Raw genomic sequence first — 23,097 nt, 5'->3', positions numbered from 1 at the left:
CTCAAGTAAGGCTGCATGAACCAGTCACCAGCCAGTATGTGTAAAAGTACTATTAAATGCATGGAGGATGTGTAGACAGATGATATGAGTGACCAGATTCTGATGAAAAATTTAGCAAGGGCAAAAAGGGAATAGTTAGATTCGTGAGGGGATAAATAGGCATGTTTAGGGCATGCTTAAATCTGTATACAGGGAATTAATCGATTTTTGTATGGCAGTGCGTTCCAGAGAAATCTTGGGCGGCCAAAGCGGGAAGTTTGGATTATTATGCATGTTCATCTTGGGTTATAAGTGGAGGGGAGGACATGGATAGGGTCATAGACAGACATGAGGGAGGAGATGTAGGGTGGTTCAGAATAGTTGAGGGCTTTGTGGGTAAGAGTGGCAAGATTATATTGAACTCTATAACCAATGGGCAACCAGTGTAATGACTGGCACAGGGCGGAGGCCTTAGTGTAGAGGTTGTGCAGAAATATGTGATCCTGGCTTCTGCTTTCATGATGAATTGGAGAGGAAAGTTTAGAAATAGGGAGACTGATTAGTAGAGTCGCAATAGTCCAGGCAAGAATAAATAAGAGCAACAGTAAAGGTACCGTCACATTTAGCGACGCTGCAGCGATCTAGACAATGATGCCGATCGCTGCAGCGTCGCTGTGTGGTCGCTGGAGAGCTGTCACACAGACAGCTCTCCAGCGACCAACGATGCCAAAGTCCCCGGGTAACCAGGGTAAACATTGGGTTACTAAGCGCAGGGCCGCGCTTAGTAACCCGATGTTTACCCTGGTTACCAGTGTAAATGTAAAGAAAAACAAACACTACATACTTACATTCCGGTGTCTGTCGGGTCCCCAGGCGTTCTGCTTCCCTGCACTGTAAGCGCTGGCCGTAAAGCAGAGCGGTGACGTCACCGCTGTGCCCTGCTTTACGGCCAGCCGGCGCTGACACAGTGCAGGGAAGCAGAACGCCGGGGGACGCGACAGACATCGGAATGTAAGTATGTAGTGTTTGTTTTTTTTTACATTTACACTGGTAACCAGGGTAAATATCGGGTTACTAAGCGCGGCCATGGTTACCAGTGAAGACATCGCTGAATCCGCGTCACACACGCCAACTCAGCGACGTCAGCGGGTGATCCAGCGACTAAATAAGGTGCTGGCCTTCTAGCTCTGACCAACGATGTCACAGCAGGATCCTGATCGCTGCTGCGTGTCAAACACAATGATATCGCTATCCAGGACGCTGCAACGTCACGGATCGCTATCGTTATCGTTGTTAAGTTGTTCAGTGTGAAGGTACCTTAAGTTTTTGCAGAGTCAAAGGTAGGAAAAGGTTGAATTCTACAGATCGTTTTGAGGTGCATGTGACCTGAACGAGCGAGTGATCTAATATAGGGGATGAAGGAAAGATAGGAGTCAAGTATAACCCAAAGACGGCAAGAGTGCTGCTCAGAAGTTATGCCAGAATCACACGATGAAATGGAAATTTGAAGTAGGATAGTGGAGGGAGGAAATATAAGGAGATCAGTAGTGATGAGCAAATATACTCATTACTCGAGATTTCCTGAGCACGCTCGGGTGTCCTCAGAGTTTTTTTTTTTAGTGCTCGGAGATTGTTTTCTTCGCCGCAGTTGAATGATTTTCATCTCATAGCCAGCATAAGTACATGTGGGGGTTGCCTGGTTGCTAGGGAATCTCCACATGTAATTAAGCTGGCTAACAGATGTAAATCATTCAGCTGCGGTGAAGAAAACTAAATCTCCGAGCACTAAAAAATACTCGGAGGACCCCCGAGCATGCTCGAAATCTCGAGAAACGAGTATATTCGCTCATCACTAGAGATCAGTTTTTACCAGATTCAGTTTTAGATAGAGGGACGACATGTTGGAGACAGCAGACATACAATTGCAGTTATTTTGTCTGGAGGCACCTATACACATTACTTGTGTACACATTAGATATTTTGTCCAAAACAGCGGGTTCAGCTGACTTTCATCTAATGTGTATGAACTAGAAGATGTCTTTTTTGCTAAAGCCCAGCTCACAAAGGCTGTCTAAATACTGGACAAAGCCCATAAGTAAAAGTGGCAATGTTGTTGGATTGTATATAAAAATGTGCTGTCAGATTGGAAAGGATATGCTTTTTTTTCCCCAAGTCATAACGCGGTGGTCTTCTGCCTGGTACCACCTTCTATATATATATATAATATATATTTTTTTTACATCGTGACCTTTTGGAGGTATAGCTTTTTTTTTTTCTAATTTAGTGTATGTATCTGTACCAATATTATTCATGTGTTCTGCTGCAAATGGGTGTATCTGTTTTGTTTGCAAGGCGTCGGTAAATATGCAGACATGTAAATGTTCATCCTTTGCTTGCCCTGGCTCTGCAATTGTTTGGGCCCATGGTGGCAGTGAGGCCCCATGCGCCCAGGTTTCATTTGGTGACATCCGGAGTTCATACATTGTGAATGTGTGTACTGCATGTACAGAGCGGGCTCCGGTGCTGCTTCGATGGAGCAAGCTCTGATTGCAGCATTTTAACCTCCTTAGATGCCACTGTCAGACGTGATAACCAAGTATTAATTCATTGGAGAGGCGATAAAAGGGACAACCACAAGATTAAAGGATACCAATATTGTGATGGCTGAGATGGCCTACAGTCTCCCCATGTCTGCCATGTTTTTGTAAAATTCTAAAGCCTTATCTGTGGCTGTATCTCATAGCAGATAATATTACAGTATTGTACAAGTGATCACAGATTCAAGTCCCCTAGGATGACCAGGAGAAAATGTAGACTTTTATTATTTAAAAAAATGAATATATGTAATATATGTGTGTATGTATAATATAATTTTTATATATTTTTTTCAAATCCTCTCTATCTCTCTCTATCTTCCATCTCGGAATATCAATAAAACCCTAAATCTGATAAATTAGGCTTATTGGCTCTACCAAAATATTAGAATATTTATCCTGAACACCGAAATGGAGGTACAAAAAACATTGAAATAATAAAATCACCCTTTTTTTTTTTTTTGGAAGCTTTGCGCCCCCAAAAAATGGAATAAAATGTTGTAAGCACCCTAAAATGGTCATGATGCAAACTGAACGAAAGCCTTGTACCAATGAAACCAAGCACCGTACAACTCTATCAACAGAAAACTAAATGGGTAGAACTGTAATGTGAGAGGAGCTCGAGAGAGGCCCAGTGGCAATCTATTGGCCAAGGTCCTGTATAAACCTGGAGTATTTAGGGGATCAACTAAAGATTGGGTTGTCCAGTGCCTCCTATTGATCCTCTTACTTTGTATTATTCGGGCACTACATGATACACAATCATACGCTGGTATTTTTGTGTCTTGTTATGAAAGTTTATTTGAACATCGGACACTTGGCTGAAACCTGCCCAGACACAGCAGTAGACTCTTGTCAACATGTCACCAGTTTCATTGATGGGACAACCTGTCTAAGATAATATCTGAGATTTTATGTAGGATAACAGGAAAGCCTTCTATAATATATTGATATGGCTAGATGAGCCACTTGGCAACTCCGGCTTATCTACATCAGTACCTCCATAATGATTGCCTTCTCTCTTGATGACTTTTCTTTGTATGATTGTTATGGACAAGTTGTGATACCAATATAATCTTCTAATACCAGAGCCCTAGATCCAGATCCGCATGGTTTCTGAGGCCCACTATTGAAGGTTGAGATGTGTGTTAAATTCATTAGATGGAAGCCTGAATGGAAGAGGAAAAACATAATCTGTACTTCATGGATAAGTGGAAGGCGATGACACCTTTCCCTTGTGACAGGGGCAGAGGTAACATAATTCACAATGCATCCAACCTCCTATGTATTGTCTTCCATAGGTGGATGCTGACTGATATTGATGATGTCTTCTGCTGGGTGGGATGGAAAAACAAACGAGATAATTGCACCTGTTTAGGTAGTTACAAGACCACTGTAGAAGAGGGATCTATAGAAGCAGCACACTTGCATTTTGTTAATATCCATTTATAGGCGTTGTTTTTTCTCGCCTAGTTGGAGGTACTCAGATTAGAAGCAGATAGACAGGAGAGGGCTCCTGTGCATGAGCAATATATGGGCCCTTTGTACTCCAATGGCTCATAATAATGCACAATTCAACTTTCTTTGGAGGTGGTGGTAGGCCCCTATTTGGGCGCACAGATTGCACAAACGGTATGACCACCCCTGAGCATCACTATCACCTATCCAATGGATTAATACTGGGTTAATTCGAGACAGACTGCTAGGACCTACACTGGCTGAAAAGAGACCTTGTTCCCCCAGTGAAAAAACTGCTGAAAGGAAGATTTTACTTTACTATAGTCTTTCTTTGAGACCTATTTGGATAACCTGGAAATACATTTTGCAGGTAGTAGAAGTGTTCAATAAAAGGCTCTTCCTATTAATGTGTTTAGATTACAAAACACATGGTTTATTTCTTATATTTGGTACTATATGGCAGTGACCTTCATATTCAACCAAGGACATAATCTGCAAGGTTTGTATGTTCTCCCCATGTTTGTGTGGGTTTCTCCAGGTTCTCTGATTTCCTCCCACACTCCAAAGACATACTGATAGGGAATGTTGATTGAGAGACCCATATGGGGTTAGTGCTGATGTCTGTAAAGCTTTGTGGAATTATTGGCGCTGTATAAGCAAGTAAAATAAATATCCAAATACCCTGTTTCCCCGAAAATAGGGCGCCCCCTGAAAGTAAGGCATGCTAGGGGGAGCACTGTGCCTGCTAATATAAGGCACCCCCCCCCCCGAAAATAAGGCATACCTTGTTCTGTGCATGGGGCATGCAGTTGTGTCTCGCTCCCGCTGTCCGGTGCCCTCCGGTGCCCGCCACTGCAGCCGCGCTGTTCGCAGGAGTTAATCACAGCCTCGGAGCTGTGTGCCGATCTCTGCCCATGAGCCCTGCACCAATCACAGCGCAGGAACCATGGGCCAGCTGACATCATCCATAGCCTCTGATTGTTCCTGGGCTCTGATTGGCCCAGGGCTCCTGCGCTCTGATTGGCCCAGGGCTCCTGCACCACCAAAGCACTGAAAGCAGCACCGCGGAGGAAACCAGTAAGAAAGTGTAAGGGTGTGTGTGTGTGTCTGTGTGTACAGTACACACATAGGAGGCTGCAGTGGGATACTGTGATAATGGGAGGCTGCAGTGGGATACCGGGATGATGGGAGGCTGCAGTGGGATACTGTGATAATGGGAGGCTGCAGTGGGATACCGGGATGATGGGAGGCTGCAGTAGGATGATGTGGGACGGGCGGCTGCAATACTTTACTGTTGAATGATGGGGGCTGTAATGGAATGATGGGAGTGCTGTATTGGGGACTGTAAAGGGATGATGAGGGCTGCAATGGGATGATGGGAATATTTGGGGCTGCAAAATGATGATGGGGCTGCTACGTAAAGAAACTGCTGTGGGTGATTGTTACAGTAGCGGTACAGTGTCCAGAAAGTGTGTGGGAGCCATTTTAGAGCCCTTATGTTTTGTGGCCCTGTGTGGAAGTCAGGCAATTACAGTACCGCACCGTAGTGTGTTACTTTGATTTGTTGTCTACTTTTCTGCTGAACGGTCTACCGTAAAGTACCGTACTGTAAAAGAAATACCGTAAACAATGGTGATACGGTATATTTTTACCCCTAGACGTGAGCGCTAAAAGAAAGCTATTCCGTCGAGTACAAAAAAGGAATCGTGGAAGAATCTTGGGGCAAAAATCTTACTGAATTCTGCAAAGAGAAAATGTTGAGTGTCCGATTGGTCCAAAAATGGCGAGCATATTACGGTAACCTCAGTCAACAAGTGGACAGCGGAAATGCTAAAAAGCGCAAGGTTGGATCTGGTCGGCAACCATTATATTCCGAGCTGGAAGACCTGATCTGTGAGTGGGTTGCTGACAGGAGAGCAAAGACATTGATTGTGACTAGGGCTCAGATTCGAGAATTTGCCCTTGCAATGGCACCACAGTTTGAAATTGCTCCTGAAGAATTCAAGGCATCACAACACTGGCTGGATAACTTCCTTCAACAAAGTGAACTGTCTTTGAGAAGATCCACAACACTCTTTAGGCTGGAAGATGCTGAAATTATTAAACGCGCATTTGCATTCAAGACCTTTGTTGATGACGCTGACTTCTCTAAATACAATCTTTCCAACATGATTGCCATGGATGAAACTGCAGTGTTTATGGGCCAAGCATCTCAAACAACAATTGAACAATGAGGTGCCTCCTCAGTGTACGTTCCCTTTACTGCTTATGAAAGTGCACGTGTTACCTGTATTTTGGCGATGCGTCTGGATGGCATTAAAGTCCCACCTTTACTCATTTCAAAGGGCAAGAAAGACAAGATTGAACGTGTTTCAGGCATTTATATTCTTGAAACTGAAAAAGCCTTGGCCACACAAGCAGTTATAAGGAAGTGGGTCGATTTAATGTTGCCGCTTGTTATGCGAGGGAGCCAAAGAGGAATGCTGATCAGGGATGCAGCCAGCACACACCGCGCCAAAGACATGAAGAACTTCCTTCATGAGAGAAAAACAGATCAAATAATGATTCCTGCAGGAATGACGGCTTATCTCCAGTCTCTTGATATCGCCATTAATAAGCTATTCAAGGACAATTTGCGTGTAGAAATTAATGACTACATTGAAAATAGAATGGAGAGAAATCAATGTGAAAACTTTGTGAAACCTAAACTGCCAGAGATTGTGACTTTGGTGAAGAATTCATGGGAGAAAATCACTGACACTTGCATTGCAAATGCACTACGAGCAGGCTGCCTTGACAAGAAGTGCTCATTTAAGGACAGGGCTATTGCTAGACATGAGAGATATGGGCCAATGATTCTGAAAGAAATGGAATCACAAGAAATTCCACAGGAACTTCAGAGTTTGGATTGTCATGATGATGTTCCAGAAGATGATGACATGGTTGTCATTGAATAAATCTTGTTTTGTGTTATTAATTATTGAGATCAGTAAATTAACCATTGTTCGTTGTTTTACATGTTGTGCATGGAAATACCGTAATTACAGTAGTAACAAGAAATTCTTGATACGATTCACAGTTTATTTGATTCTACTGTTTTGTGATGACTACTGTTCAGCATACGCTTGTATGTTGATAAATGTTAATCTTTTTGTTAAAAAAAGTTTGTCAATTCTTTTTCTTGAGAAAATAAGACACCCCCCCCCCCCCCCCGAAAATAAGACATGGTGCAACTTTCAGAGCAAAAATTAATATAAGACGGTGTCTTATTTTCAGGAAACAGGGTATGTATACATGCTCACTGTTCCTCATTCCGGAGTTTTGTTTTGTCTGAAGGAGGTCTGACCATGACAACTGGACCCTATAGTCTAAGAGGTGGTATCCTAATAGTACAACATCCATAGTCCGATCAGACTGTGCCTGTTGGCCACTTGCTGCAAGTATTGGAGCAGATTGAACTGTGTAGACATATACTTGGACTTTAAATTTTAGCGCTATGACCTCCCTACAACTATAGTCCCATGGACCGTGCCCAGTGTGTGCCCCTGCTTACTTCAGCTGCACTAATGATGCCAGCTACCAACTTTGACATACATATTGATATATAATAGGGACATGTTCACTCCAATATCCACCTAAAAAAGCAAGAATTTAGGGCATCTGCTTCCAAATCCACATCAAAAACCACCATATGAACATGCCCAAATGCATATCAGCCCATGTACTGTATATTAATATATTGGCAGCTTTTAATATCCAGCATTTTAGTTTAGTGCCCTTTTTAAGACCTCGCTCGAAAAGTTGACATCATGGAAAGATCATCTAGAGTCGCATCTTGTAGGTATTTGGTAAAATATTAATGAAGTGATTGATATCTTGCATTAGAATCTCACGGTCAGTGCACACACATCATATTTTGAGAACTCTGCTGACAGTCATAAAGCTGGAGGCTTTTTTTTTTCCGTACACAAATATTGTAATGAATTATCCCTCTACGAGTGCAATAACTGGCACTAAATATATTAGTAACATAATTAACTCTTCTGGGCATCTTTTGTGGGGTTTTCGCTATTGTTATTTGGACAGGTAACAAAATGATGTCTTGCTACCAGCTTCAGATTAGTTACTATAGAAGGATGACTGATTTGTATGCAGAACTATACACGTATGCAATGTATTGAATAGTTTGCAAAAGTATGCAAATTCCTAAAAAGTTAACAAATGTGTCTACATAACAAAACAAGGTCTAGGGTGTAAAGTTTTTCATTATGAAAAGGTATAGGCTGTGCAATGCTCCCTTGGTAAATTAAATATGCAAATAGCCAGTGGCGTAACTGGAGTCCTATTGGCCCTGGTGCAAATCTTGGACCCACCCACCTGGAACCCATCTGCTGTAAAAGATTCTGTCTTGGCTCCAGTTGTGTAATAATGGCTCCTGTTATAAATCCCATCCTGTCATAATGTTCCCAGTCCAGATGCCATACTCCAATACATTTAAAAAAAAAAAAAAAAAGGGGGTTAAAAAGGAAATAATTTTTCTTAGCTGTCCCCACTCTCATGTCTCAAACCTTCACAGCTGGCGTAGGAGGCAGGGCAGTGCATGTCAGTAATGTCATGTGATTGGCACACCGACGTCAACTGCCGGCCTCTGATTGGCTGGCATCATGTATAGCGATTGCGGTGCAGGAAGCCGGCAGCTCTCTGCACCACAATACATATGAGCTGAAATTGTGTTCAAGGATATACATTCAGCTAAAAACTGCAGTATCCCCTCCCCTTGTGTATCCTCACCTATCCCCTGTAGACTGTGAGCCCTCGCGGGCAGGGTCCTCTCTCCTCCTGTACTTGTGTGTGCCTTGTTTTACTCATGTTTATTGTACTTGTCTATATTTGCCCTGTTCACATGTAAAGCGCCATGGAATAAATGGCGCTATAAAAATGTATAATAATCTACAGTAAGGCTAGCACCTTGACTACATGGATGCAGTTACACCCATGCAAATTGCTTCTACAGAGGAAGAGAGCAGAGTTTCTGGTGATGTCTATTGAAAGCTTCAATCTGAAAAGGAAGCGGCGAACATTAAGAACCTGGCCACTTGGATTGGCATACACAGCCAAACTAGAAACTCAATTTGCAGGCACTGTTCAATATTTTGCCCTTCATCAGTGCGAAGCAAGAGAACTGGTTGCCTGGGCGAGAGGTCTTCTTCGAACATGTGGCACAAGTTTTTACTTCACTCTCTCTGTGAAGAGGCTATTTGCAAATAGATTATAAAAGGCGCCCATTTGGTCCTACACAGGAACTTGCCTATCATGGATACAATTGAACCTGGGCCCTGGAAACCTAAAAAGGTTCCTTTTGGCCCTATGAATAGACCAATACTAAAGACCCTTTATATTTTGGGTACTTGTTGAGGCACATAAGCCCCAATGAAGAATCTCCAAGTTATGTCTCTGGTACTACACTGTATATGTCGGCAAAGTTTAAAACCGCAAATGTACATGAAGTATGAAGAAACTCATAACAAAACCAAAATGCAGTCCCTTTCTAGTGTCTCTCCTTGATCACAGCAGCGCAAAATTGGATCCTGCTGATACACATTTTGGGAAGATGGGCAACACCGTAGACTGAGAGTTATATTCTTCATTCTTGGGTGCACTCTAGTGATGAGCAAATGTGCTCGGATAAGGTATTGTCCAAGCATGCTGTTATGCTAACTTAGTGTCTTCGATGTGCTCGAAAAATATGTTCACATCCCGGCGGCTGCATGTCTCGCGTCTGTTCGACAGCCACAAGACATGCAGAAGTGGAAACTCTAACCTATTTTTTTTTCAAGTATGCCGAAACCTCTCGGTTAGCAATCGAGAATGCTTGGATATCACCTTATCTGAGCACATGCGCGCATCACTAGTTCACTCCTTTCTATGAGTTAGAACAAAGCAAATACTAGTCGGGGACTTGAGTTGTACTTGTATGGGTGGCCATTTATTTGTACAGTACAAAGTAATGCTACTGAGCAACGTCTTGGCTGATCATGGATTCCCTCAGCAAAATTAGTGATCTTCTAGAGGTGCTTTGAGTGGGATCAAAGCAGAAACTTGTATCTGAAAACGTCTTTCTGTGATGAAACAACCCCTTTAAAACTCCATGGGCAGAGAGAAAGATCTACTGATTTTATGCCTGGAAGGCAATATTTTTACAGAAATGCTTAGATGTCTTAAATGTTTTTACATTTTTTTTTCTTTTTAATACAGCAATTATGTAAAACTACTAAATCATCTGCTATCTGTCTTGTAAACTCTTGGCTCAAATAAGGAGATAAATTGAAATCGCTACATATTGGCCAAAGGTGAAATTTGGCTCGCATGAAAAAATCCATAATATTGGACACCTTTTGAACCTCTCGTGAAATTCCATTCATTCTCGGTGGGGTTATATAACCCTCTCGTGCAAGTGCTGAATGCATTAGCCTGCACATAGGCCAGTATTGTTACAGGTGGAGGCCTTCTGTACCAGTGGGTGCTGAGATTTGTAGTTAAAAATTGCTCTAAACCACAGCTATAGTTGTAACAGATGAAGAACAGTCTACATTCTGGACAGAAGATCCGTACCTTACTTCATGCTACACATTTTCAGATTCTTTGGTAATGGTACACTCTTGTTTTCTAAGGAACCAAATTTCGATTTGTTAATGTGCTAAATAATTCTTCACATAACTTAAAGATTTCTTTTTTTTTATCCCTACCTCTGTTATGCTCTGGGATCCGGAGAGATATTGGAGCATAATTCGGCACATTTGATTTGATTTTCTGCAGATTTTTTCATCCCTATTTGCCATACGAAATGGTGTTTTTAATAAAGCAAAACAAAAAACCTATTGAATGATCTGGTGGTCAACCCTGTTTGTTATTGTAACCTTCATCTGTATTTTTCCTAAGGTTTTTGTGCTTTTTTTTTCTCCTATCTGCCCTTAAGCTCACAGCATTTAGCAGGAAGCTTACAATTTAGTACATATTGCAGAGCTACTATGTGGAAACTCTAAAGAACTTCCTTTCTCTATCAAGTGCTGTGTCACAACTAGCATCTCCAACCCCCTGTCCAACCTCAAGGCAGGTGCTTCTACTCAATGAAAATGGCTACATTGGTAAGGATCCAGTCGTCGTCCCGTCCGGCATTTGTATGTGACAGTCATGTTCTATTTTTCTTTCTACATTGAAATTCTGCTCCTGTTTTTGGTTTCCCAGTCACTTCCTAGACTTATTATAGTAATTTATGCTGAATCCTCTGTGAGGTTAAGATCGTAGCCTTTGCCCCATGTAACTCTAGGCTTTTGTTTTGGTAGCCGGCACCCTAGATAATTTGGGTCTGTTTCTTGCCTAATCGGGAACATTTATGAAAACATTTGTATAAGTAATCCATGGGAACTAGTGTAAATAAATAGAATTTTTTTTTGTTGTGAGACTTTTTGAATACCTGATTTTTAAATGAATACAAGTAGACTGCGTGTAGACAACAAGCAATAAATGTGTCCCAAACTGGTCTTTACACTGTACTTCTTCCTTTAAAAAGAAATGAGGTTTGTGAGGAGGTTCATGCTGTGAGAGAAAACACTTGGTGCTGAAAACACGTTGGCCAGTAATACTTGGTTTGACTGACCATAAGGAGCTGTAAACGCATATGTAGGAGTGTGGATCCTCTTTAAAGAAACCATTTTCAGACTTTCAGTTATTTACTTTCCTTTCTTCACACATCTGCAATGCAAGAAATGAAATGGCTATGATATACTTATATAGTGCACAAGAGCCTGGTGGTTCCAGCTCACCCGAGGTAGGCCAATTGCTTGAACGTTTCAGAACACCGCAGTCCTCCATTTTGAGTTTCACACCGCACTCTCGACGACCTCAAAATTAAAAGTAGCTCAGATACCTCACACGAAGAGTGCAATCACTGAAGGACATCATGGCTGGAAGAATAGAAGGACCATAAAGAGGAAGACCAACCACCCAATGGCTTGATACAATTCAGATGACACCAGAGAAGACCCTAGGTGATAACTTGCTGATCAGTGGATGGCTCCCCACCAGGACACTTGCCGTTCATCAGATAGAGGAACCTATAGCTGGTCGGACACCTTGCAGCTACTCCATCCATTCACCGTGGAACTGCTGGAAAAAGCTGAGTGCAGCACTCTGTAGCTCAATAGGGAATGCGTGGAGCAGTGGTCTAACTTATGCATTGCTGCTCCATTCAAACAGGGATAAAAGTTCCCAGTTTTTTGGATGTTTGGTTCCAAGATGTCAAAAAACCGTGAACAATAAGTAAACAGGTGATAACTTATTTTCACCATACAATCCCTTTTTAATTATGTGATCGAAGACCGTGATCAAACTGAATTTGTAAGCTGCATAAATTATATTGTCAACTTTGCTTGCTATTAGTTGTCAGCTTCTGTGCTTTTACTCTGTGTAACCTTCAAGCCCCGTGCCCTACTATGGTGTATGACCTCCAAGCTCTATGTCTCAATATTATATATGTATAATAACTAGTGTTGAGCATTCCGATACCGCAAGTATCGGGTATCGGCCGATATTTGCGGTATCGGAATTCCGATACCGAGTTCCGATATTTTTGTGATATCGGAATTGGAAGTTCCCAGTGTATGGTTCCCAGGGTCTGGAGGAGAGGAGACTCTCCTTCAGGCCCTGGGATCCATATTCATGTAAAAAATAAAGAATAAAAATAAAAAATATGGATATACTCACCCCTCCGACAGACCCTGGACCTTAGCGGTGCAACCGGCAGCCTCCGTTCCTAAGAATGCAGTGAGTGTACAGGACCTGCGATGACATCGCGGTCTTGTGATTGGTCGCGTGACCGCGACGTCATCGAAGGTCCTTCACTGTTGTGAACTCTGTTTTTGGGCTCCCTCTAGTGGTCACAAGCGGTACTGTGTAGTGTTGTCTTTCTGCAGGTTGGCAGCATCTGCTGGTTCATTATCCTTGGTTGGGTTTCCTATTTAGTTCACCTGGATACTCAGTTCCTTGCCTGCTCTCAATGTATTCAGTGCTCTTCAGATTCCTTGTGACTACCTTGCTCCCAGTCTCTCCAAGACAAGCTAAGTTTTTGTTTGATCATTTTTTGATTATCAGCATTTATTATGTTTTTAGTCCAGCTCGCTAAAATGTGATTTCCTCGCTTGCTGGTTGCTCTAGGGGACTGAGTTTCTCCCCCCCACACCGTTAGTTGGTGCGGGGGTTCTTGAAATCTCAGTGTGGATATTTTGTAAGGGTTTTTTACTGACCGCACAGACCCCTTTACTATTTTCTGCTATCTAATATTAGTGGGCCTCATTTACTAAATCTGTTTTCACCCCTCTGTATGTGCTTTCCTCTTACCTCACCGTTATTATATGTTGGGGGCTTCTATTTCTTTGGCGATTATTTCTCTGGAGGCAAGAGAGGTCTTTCTTTCTCTCTAGGGGTAGTTAGTTCCTCAGGCTTTCTCGAGACGTCTAGGATTTTTTAGGCACGTTCACCGGCTACTTCTAGTGTGTTTGGATAGGTTCAGATTTGCGGTCAGTCCAGTTTGCCACCTCCCTAGAGCTTGTCCTATGTATGTTACTTAGTTGGAGTAATTTTTGATCCTCAACCACTAAGGATCATAACACTTCACTCACTGCATTCTTAGGAGGCTGCCGGTTGCACCGCTAAGGTCCAGGGTCCGTCGTAGGGGTGGGTATATCCATATTTTTTGTTTTTATTCTTTATTTTTTACATGAATATGGATCCCAGGGCCTGAAGGAGAGTTTCCTCTCCTTCAGACCCTGGGAACCATCCAGGATAGCTTCCGATATTTGTGTCCCATTGACTTGTATTGGTATCGGTATTGGCGATATCCGATATTTTTTGGATATCGGCCGATCCAATCCAATACCGATACTTTTGAATATCGGAAGGTATTGCTCAACACTAGCGCCAAGTATTACAGGGTTAATGGTACTGCTGCGAATACAACACTCACCACCTAGGATTGTATTTGTCAAGAAATAACCACAAAAGATATAAGTATATATCTCAGTATTCGCGCTGATTTAACCCTGATAGGAAAAGACCAATATTATGAGTAACCCCCATTGCTGGTTGCATCATACTAAATTAAAACTCCAATCTAGCTGAAATTTCCTGTGTCCTGGTGTGATACTGTGCCTTCCTCAAATGGGGGACTGAGCTAAAGAGATCCTGTCACTTTTGTTAACACTTAACGTGCAGATATGAGGTTAACCTGCAGGTTAGTATAGTTAAAAAGGTGCTTGGCTGCCGTACTGAAAGTGCAGCTACAGGGAGATAAAGCCAGTGAGGAAAAAAAATAATTAACTCATACTCCTATGCCTGCACAGCTACAGTCATTTCTCATGGCACTGATTGTGAGCCAAAGAAGCAAGGCATATTTACAGCCGCCACTCAGTGACTGCAGCCGCTTTGTGTACACTTCCATGACTGAAAGCCAGTAGCACCTGGGAGGAATAAAGATTCATTTTCTCCCAATAGCTGCACTTTCAGTGTGATAGCTGGGCAACTTCATAATACTTTTAACCAGCGGACTGACCCTATATCTAAAGGTGAATAGTGTTCTCCAACGAGACTGGTTCCCTTATAAGAGTCATAAGCCGCACACTGAATTGAGTCTCTTGCACATCGAAAATACTTTTTTCATATGCTAAATTTTAAAAGAAATTCTCGGTCCAATATTTATTTGGCGAGTCTGAAATGCAAGATGAGCACAAATAAGCTTAGCTATTGCCTCTTAAATGCATGGTCGTTCCTAATGGAGCTTAATCTAATTTCTTACTCTAAAATCAAATCTTCTTGGCGCCAGATTCTGTGTGCGCTTATTTTTCTGTTTGGTCAAGAGAGAAACGTTTTTTATTTACAAGACTATAATACGAAACTGTGAGTTGCTGCAATCCCTTTATCAACAGTCAATATCTAATACAGATAAAGGTCTACAGAAAAAAATATCCCTTTAGTCTATATGTGACTTTTTTTTTTGTAGTAATTTTAAATTTTAATATAAATTTCATAAAATTGGAATCTTTTGAAATGTGCAAGATTTTTACCAATTGCAAAATCCACTCCATTGTGTGGCATTAAAGCAATGATCCGGAGTGGCACTGTGTCCTTTAGACCATTTCTTTGCTAGATGTACAATTAGTCCAGGTAACAAGCTTTTTTCCAGCAGATCAAGCAGACCTTCTGTCCAAGAAGCCTGCAAGCAGCAGCGTAAACCATAGCCTCCCTGCTGACTCTTACCTGCTATAATGGCCTGACTTATCATGTGCTTACTTGATTTGGGATTTTAGTATAAACCTGATTTTCTGGGTTATTGAACCCCTGGAGAGGTTAAACAGATAAGTTATTCCTCTATTCCATCATACTCTATCAAAGTACACAGTTAAACTGTGATAATCCTGTAAGGCCTTGTTCACACGTTCAATATTTGGTCAGTATTTTACATCTGCATTTTTTCAACCTCTCCTGATTTTGTTAATGAGGAGAGAGACTGAATCAAAAGTACCAAAACATACAAAAAAAATTATTGAAGAATAAATATCACAAGAATTTCAAGTTTTAAAAAAGAGGGTAAACCTTATATACAAGCAATTATTACATGGATTCCATAATCATGGATAAGTGATTACATCCATGGGTGTGAAAAAAACAAAAAAAAAACAAACGCTGAAGAAAAGGTCAGGATATAGTATATAGATGCAAACATAATATAGGGGAAACCGAATATACTTATACACGCCTTTTGTCTTAAGTATGTATGCCTTAAAATAAAGTGCCTTTAAGTATATTGGGTATATATGCCTTTGAATATAGTGAACTAGCATACAGTGCCTTGATTATTATAAAAACAAAGTGACAGCAGTATAGCCACTACATCGCTCCATATGCATGCCATTCAAAAATGAACATAATGTTAGTGAAATGAGGGAGAATTACCCATCTCAGTGATGTATCCCACCTAGACCTCTGCCACGTTCCCTGACGTGCATTTCGTGTTCAAATGATGTCGCTTCCTGGCTTTGGCTTACAAATGCTGAAGTGGTGACATGTTTCTATTATACTTTTTCCCTGATTGTCCCGCTCCTGATTTCTTGCTTACTTAGGCTGCCGTCACACTAGCAGTATTTGGTCAGTATTTTACCTCAGTATTTGTAAGCCAAAACCAGGAGTGGAACAATTAGAGGAAAAGTATAATAGAAACGTACGCACCACTTCTGCATTTATCACCCACTCCTGGTTTTGGCTTCCAAATACTGAGGTAAAATACTGACCAAATACTTGGTGAGCTTGTGAACATGGCCTGATGGATGTGTAATGTGTTGTTCATTACTGCCAACTATTCCTTATTGCATAAAAATCACTATGCCAAAGTTGACGTTTATGCCCCATTAGATGACATGAGCAGATTTAGCAATTGCATAACGTATGGGAAAAACAGAGCCCCAGCAAAGCTGTGGGCAGAGTGACACATAACTCTGCTTTGTAGGGGTGACAAGGTGATAAATGCTCTGCATGTAGGTGAGGAAATGGGGTGAAAAGTTTGAGGGGGGTGGTTATTTTTAAATGTGTAGATACATATAAATAGGGTGGGAAGGGCGGTGGGGCACTCATCTGTATGGAGGTACTCCAGGAAAATGTCCCGCCCTTATTTTCTCCTTTTTTGTTAGTCCAGAATATGGGCACAGTTAGGATGGTCATGGTGTCATTTCGGCTTGGCGGAGTGAAGGGGTTCTTGGAGTTTGTGGAATATTGTGGTGGGGGTTTTGTGCATCTAGTAGTTTGGGATTTGGGAATGGCCTGGTGGCGTTTTTGTGATTCTTCAAGGTGGGGTCCCTTGGAGGTCTGTGGCATGGTAAATGTTTCCCAGGGAGGAACATGCCCTCGAGCTGGTGGTCACGGCTGAGGGTAATGCCGGAAGATTTAAAAATATTTTGGGTAACATTTGGTGCTCCAAGAACCAAAAGTTGTTATTGCTGTGATTGTTATATAATAAAGGCCGACTTGACCAATTTTTAATCCAACACTCGGGTCTATTGTTATTTCATGAGGGGTAAAAGATTGTTGAAGGAAAAGTCATGGAGGAAAGGCAGTCTCTACAATACCCGAGTCATGTGCCATTCTCTGATTTCCAGCAAAATGTCACCACCTTGTGGAGGGCTCTGTGCTGTTCATATGAACCCGTGGCGGCCACTGATTAAAGGAAATGCTTAAAATGTGATACAAAATGTAAAAAAAATAAATACATAAAAAATTGGAAGATGTCTGAAAACAAAAGATTTGACACCGATGATGATTATTCGTTGCTGGTATATTAAAACTACTACATGTGAAACTACTCTACCATTACTTAATGAAAAAATCACATATCAAATATTATATTCTTTTCTTGCTATGGCCATGTTTGCTGTATACGTATAAAAACTGCTATGAGCAATGTGTGTGTGGTTGTGTTTTTTTTTTTTCCTTTCCCGGAACTGGTTCCAAGCTATGGTGATCTGAAGTTTTTCCATAAACTTCTCTATAGTACTTAAAAAAAATAAAATAAATAAATATGCCAAAAAAACCTCTAAAGAAGCTTTGGGGTATGTACACATAGTCTTTTTCATGTGGATTCTGCCTGGAACTTGCCGAAAACCACATTGCAAAACCAACGCTGAAAGTAAACATAACGTACAGCAATGAACAAAAATGACTTGACTCGTTTTAAATACAAAGAGTTAACGTGTACAGCCAAAGTCGCTATTGGTAAAAAAAAATATATATATAAAAAATTGTGTGCTTTTCATGGGAATATATATTCAGGGTTGAGCAAAAAGATTCTCTGGACTCTGGTTCAGTGGCTAAGTCTGTAGTCCATGGTCCCCTTTATAAGAACCCTGCGGACTTCATAACTGCTGGCATTCATGATGCCTCTTTTCATTAGTATCTTTGCGTTGGTTTGCACCCGTGAGCCGTGACTGCTCACTGTTGCTACTAATCAGAAGAGTCGCCAAGACTAGTGGCAGGTTGGAGGAGGTTCATTAGGCTCTCAACCGGGGACCATGGACTACCAACATTGCCACTGGACCAGGGTCCTGTGAATCCTTTTGTCCAACTATTGTCAACTTTGACCTTACAATCAGTGACTATTAGTGATGAGCAAATATTCTCGTTACTCGAGAGTTCTCGAGCACGCTCGGGGGTCCTCCGAGTATTTTTTAGTTCTCGGAGATTTAGTTTTTTCTTGCTGCAGCTGAATGATTTACATCTGTTAGCCAGCATAATGTACATGTGGGGGTTGCCTGGTTGCTAGGGATTCCCCACATGTACTTATGCTGGTTAACAGAAAAAAAACCTTCACTTTCTTGTTTTTTCTCACGTCTAGTCAGGACATTGTTCCATGTACACTGGACTTGACTTATCTGTGGTGATCTGGCATTTTTTCTACCCTTTTTCTTTTTTTTTGGGCTTATTATAAATCCCGAATGCCTGGTGGCACCATTTCTCATATGGGTCATCACTATACGCATAGCCCATCTATGTACAGTACTAGACAACAAATCTCAGTCATGTGTTTTTGATTCAGACTGCAAACTATTGTTCGGGATTTAATGGATTGTTATAAAGAACGGCTTCATTAAAATATTAACTACATCCAGATTTTTGGCTGACATTACAAATAGTTTGGGATCAAAATCGTTAATGTTTCATGACTCCGATCAGAATATTACAGGATTTGGTTTAGTAAACTACTGTTCTGCGGCAAAATAATTCTATCCAGCGGCAGCATCATTTTCATTAAGCACTGCAGTGATGGCAGCAGATATAGCATTATTGAGCATCGGGTACTTCATAGTTATTAGTGATGAGCGAGTATACTCGTTGCTCGGGTTTTCCCAAGCACGCTCGGGTGACCTCCGAGTTATTTGTTAGTGTTCATCGCCTCAGCTGAATGATTTACAGCTACTAGCCAGCATAAGTACATGTGGGGGTTGCCTGGTTGCTAGGGAATCCCACATGTAATCAAGCTGGCTAGTGGCTGTAAATCATTCAGCTGAGGCGATGAAAACTAACAAATAACTCGGAGGTCACCCGAGCGTGCTTGGGAAAACCCGAGCAACGAGTATACTCGCTCATCACTAATTTTTATCAAAATTTGCAAATAATGAAGGTTTCCCTTGTGGTGGTGGTGGTTTCTGTGAATCCTATTGACCTGAATTTTGAAAGTCATGATCCCCTCTCCATTCATCCACCTGGATGCACCACAACAGCCAAAATTGCAGACTGGTATTGCACGGCTTTTGTCACACTGCTTTTCTTCTGAATGGAACTGTGATGACCTAGTTTTAACTTTACAAAGGTAAATAAAGTTTAAAAACTTTCGGCATGGTATAGCCTCCTTTTCAGAAGTTGACTTTGGTTGCTTAAAAAAAGGGACAAAACCACTTTTCGAAGTACAGCATTGTATAGATGCAAAATGTCTGAGCCAGTATATTACTCAAGCTCCAAGGGTCAACTGAGCTTTTGCCCCTTAATTTCAGTGATTGGTAGGCGCCCGTATCTCACCATTCCTTCTGATTGAAATTTTAACATGATAAACATGGTCAAACTAAGAAAACAAAAATAAAATAACACACACCTTGTCAATTTTTTCCATTTCTACTTTTATTTTTTTTATTTTTTATTTTTTTTATATTCAGCGCGTAATCGATCATGAAGTCGTGATCTGGGACCCGAAAAAAACCTTGATCCTCACTGAAAAGCTCAAAGATGCTTGCATAGTACTTGGATGTCCATGGGGTTCTTAATCTTCCAAGCAGCAGTTGTCACGAGCTGCCCAGGACCCCTGTAATTGATTCTCACTTGAAGTTTGGGAAAATTATATATTACTCTATATTTTTTTAATAACCTATATATAATTTTAGTTTATTTTCTATTGTATTCATTTTGGACACGTTGTCTTCATGTCTCACAGCTACTGTTGGAAACTTGGAGAAACAAAGATCTGTGGTACTTTTTTTTTATGTTTAAGATGACTTTTTTGGCAGCTTGACTTTTTGTTGCCCTCATTGCCGGTAGCTCCTGTCTGTCGTTTCCTAAGACCATGATCTTGTGATGTCGTAGGCTCTAGGAAGCGACAGAGGTGCCCAGGAGATGCTGATCACAGAAGTGAAGTTCACCTGTAACAAAGGGCCATACTGGAGATCAGAACAAGTCTTTTGCTCGTTTGTATCAATGGAAACCAGTCTGATCTACCAATTGTGATGCATACCTTCCAAGATTTAAACTGCTGTCTGCGACATATTAAGTCCCACCCTTGGCCTCGTCAGGAGCCCAAATTTAGGGACACTATCCCTACCCCATTTATGGTACAATCTTCATAAAATGGGTCAGTTAGGAGCCATGCTGCAGTTTTAGGTTGGTTTCTTCTGCACTGCCTTATACTACAGACTAAGCAAAGGGAAAAGGTGATTTGCTTTAAAGTACAGCAGTAATTCAGAGACTATATTGTAGGATTTGCTATAAATGAGGGACCCTGCTGATGCTGTGAAGCGACTTGTATATTTTATATATAAAAAAATAATCCTAATTCTGTCATCTCTTCCAGGAAAAAGAACAATGAAGAAGGACAAAAGGAACAAAAAGAAGAAAAAGAAGTTGCTTGAAAGGGCTCAGGAGCAGCACAGTGTTTTCCTCGCCACAGACAGGACCAGTCAGTAAAGAGACTATATTTTTATTTTATTTTTTCATTTGCGAAGTGCACAAAGGCTGCTACATGCTCTTGCACACAGATGAACTGCAGAATGGCTGCTTTATTGGTTACTAATATTTTGTGAGTATATCACAAGCTTATTTGTGTTATTTATACTTTTTTATTTTTATTTTTTTTTCCAAGTTTTTCCTTTAAAAGAACACCAACAGTTGGAAATACTGAGTTGAATCAGTGACCTGGTGTAGATGTGTCAAAGACTCTCTCGCATTATTTTTTTTCAAATTTTTTTTAATTCAGTGCCTATGATGGAAACCGACAGTATTTTGGATCGGAACTGTTAACAGGACGTCATACAAAAAAAAACAAAAAAAGGACTTGTGTATATTTCTGTAAAGGACCAATGCGAAAAAAATGAACTGTTTGGAAGTAGAAATTTTAAATTAATTTTTTTATGTTTACGGTTCCTATATTGTACATTTTAAAACAATTGTATTTGAAGTCTTTTTGTTTAGCTGTTGTTGGGTCTCGGTGCCTATTATAACCAAACAGTTCTGTATTAATACTGTTAATGCTAATATACAGTAACTGCTTAATGTCCCAAATGGCGCAGCAGTTATCCCTTGTACATAGTGCTGAGACACTACTTATAATAAACTTATTTACCATGTATCCATAGGCCTCTTGCATTTATAGATTAGATAGGGCTCAACTGCAATTCTAGACAGAACCTAAAGTAGCACAGTTGCAAACAACTCCTTTAAGTCACATAAAGATGCACTCTCCAATACTCTATTGCTTGGTTTGACATATTCTGAGATGGAGTGAGATGATCATCTTTGGTTGGGGAAAGAAAAAAAAAAATTCTGGATACTCTGGTGGTTTTCAATATGTGGCCACCCAATGATTATGATTTCGTTAGCATGTAAGAATAATGTATTTAATTTTTATCTTGAGAAGATTGGAGCCACAACAGTTTTTCAGCCAAAACTAAACATGGCCATAACCATAAATTTGTATACCATGAACTTAAAGGGGTTTACCTCTACTTTTGTATTTATGGCCTATCCTTGTACATCAACCGATCAGATATTGATGGCCTTAATGCGACACACAGCACCCGCCGACAACCAGCTGCTAACAGTGGCAGCCGTAAGTTTTCAGATGCTGTCTACACATGACCGCTCCATCATTTCTATAGTGGCCAAAGGTCAAGTACTGCAGATCCACCTCCTAGTCATAAGCAGGGCCGGTTTTAGGAAAAGTGGGGCCCTAGGCAAAGTTTAAAATGGGGTCCCAAATGCTAACATATTGCACATCATACAGAAGCATATCGGTTGTATTTACATGCGCTGATCTCAGGCCGCTAAACAAGTGTGATCGACAATACTGAAGTCGTTGGATGCTTGTTTCCCGGCCTCTTTCCACCGTCTGAGAAAGAATGAAGGGGACAGAACGATCACTAATAGATCACTAACAGATCACCATACAGTATCATGTTATCAGCAGCACATCTACAGTTTACACCGGCAATGTGCTGCTGAGAACAAGGATTTTTATTCCGGCATAAACAATCCAATCACCCAAAGAATATGCAGCATTTTGCTTGTTTAGTATAATACACCCCATAGTCCTCCATATATTATAATGTGCACCATAGTCCTCCATATTGTAAAATGCACACCCCATAGTCCTCCATATAATATAATGTGCCCCATAGTCCTCCATATAGTATAATACACTCCTCATAGTCCTCCATATAGTATTATACACTTCCCATAGTCTTCCATATAGTATAATACACTCCTCATTGTCCTCCACATATTAAAATATACTCCTCAGTCCTCCATATAGCATAATACTCCTCACAGTGCTCCATATAGTATAATGCACCGCCATAGTCATCCATGTAGTACAATTTACTTCCCATAGTATAATGCACCCCATAGTTCTTCATATAGTATAATGTTTTCCCCATAGTCCTCGCAACAGTATAATTCAGCCCACATATAGTATAATGCAGCCACCACCCCACAGAGTATAATGCAGCCACCCCACAGAGTATAATGCAGCCACCCCACAGAGTATAATGCAGCCACCCCAGGGTATAATGTAACCCCCCCACAGAGTATAATGTAACCTCCCCATAGAATATAATGCAGCCCCCCCATATAGTATAATGTAGCCCCCTCATAGAGTATGATGCAATCACCCATCAAGGAATATAAATATAATACAGCCCCCCCATAGAATATAATGTAGCTCCGAACAAGATATAATACAGCCCACCTCCTCATAGAATATAAT

At 41.0% G+C, this 23,097-nt stretch overlaps 1 protein-coding gene across 2 annotated transcripts in view; it reads left to right on the top strand.

The window, feature by feature from the left end:
- The window catches only part of RSPO2 (R-spondin 2), a 176,227-nt gene extending 154,765 nt beyond the window's left edge, over positions 1–21,462 (top strand). For both annotated transcript variants that reach the window (XM_077271070.1, XM_077271071.1), the window contains one exon: positions 20,689–21,462. In XM_077271070.1, coding sequence (XP_077127185.1) covers positions 20,689–20,801 — 113 coding nt within the window. In that variant the 3' untranslated portion in view covers positions 20,802–21,462. The remainder of the gene's footprint in view (positions 1–20,688) is intronic.
- Positions 21,463–23,097: the final 1,635 nt, after the last annotated feature.

Source organism: Ranitomeya variabilis, chromosome 6 (genome assembly GCF_051348905.1).
Source record: "Ranitomeya variabilis isolate aRanVar5 chromosome 6, aRanVar5.hap1, whole genome shotgun sequence".
Classification (NCBI taxonomy): domain Eukaryota; kingdom Metazoa; phylum Chordata; class Amphibia; order Anura; family Dendrobatidae; genus Ranitomeya; species Ranitomeya variabilis.
Note: the sequence above shows the minus strand (reverse complement) of the source record. Positions and strands in the feature narration are given on the sequence as shown.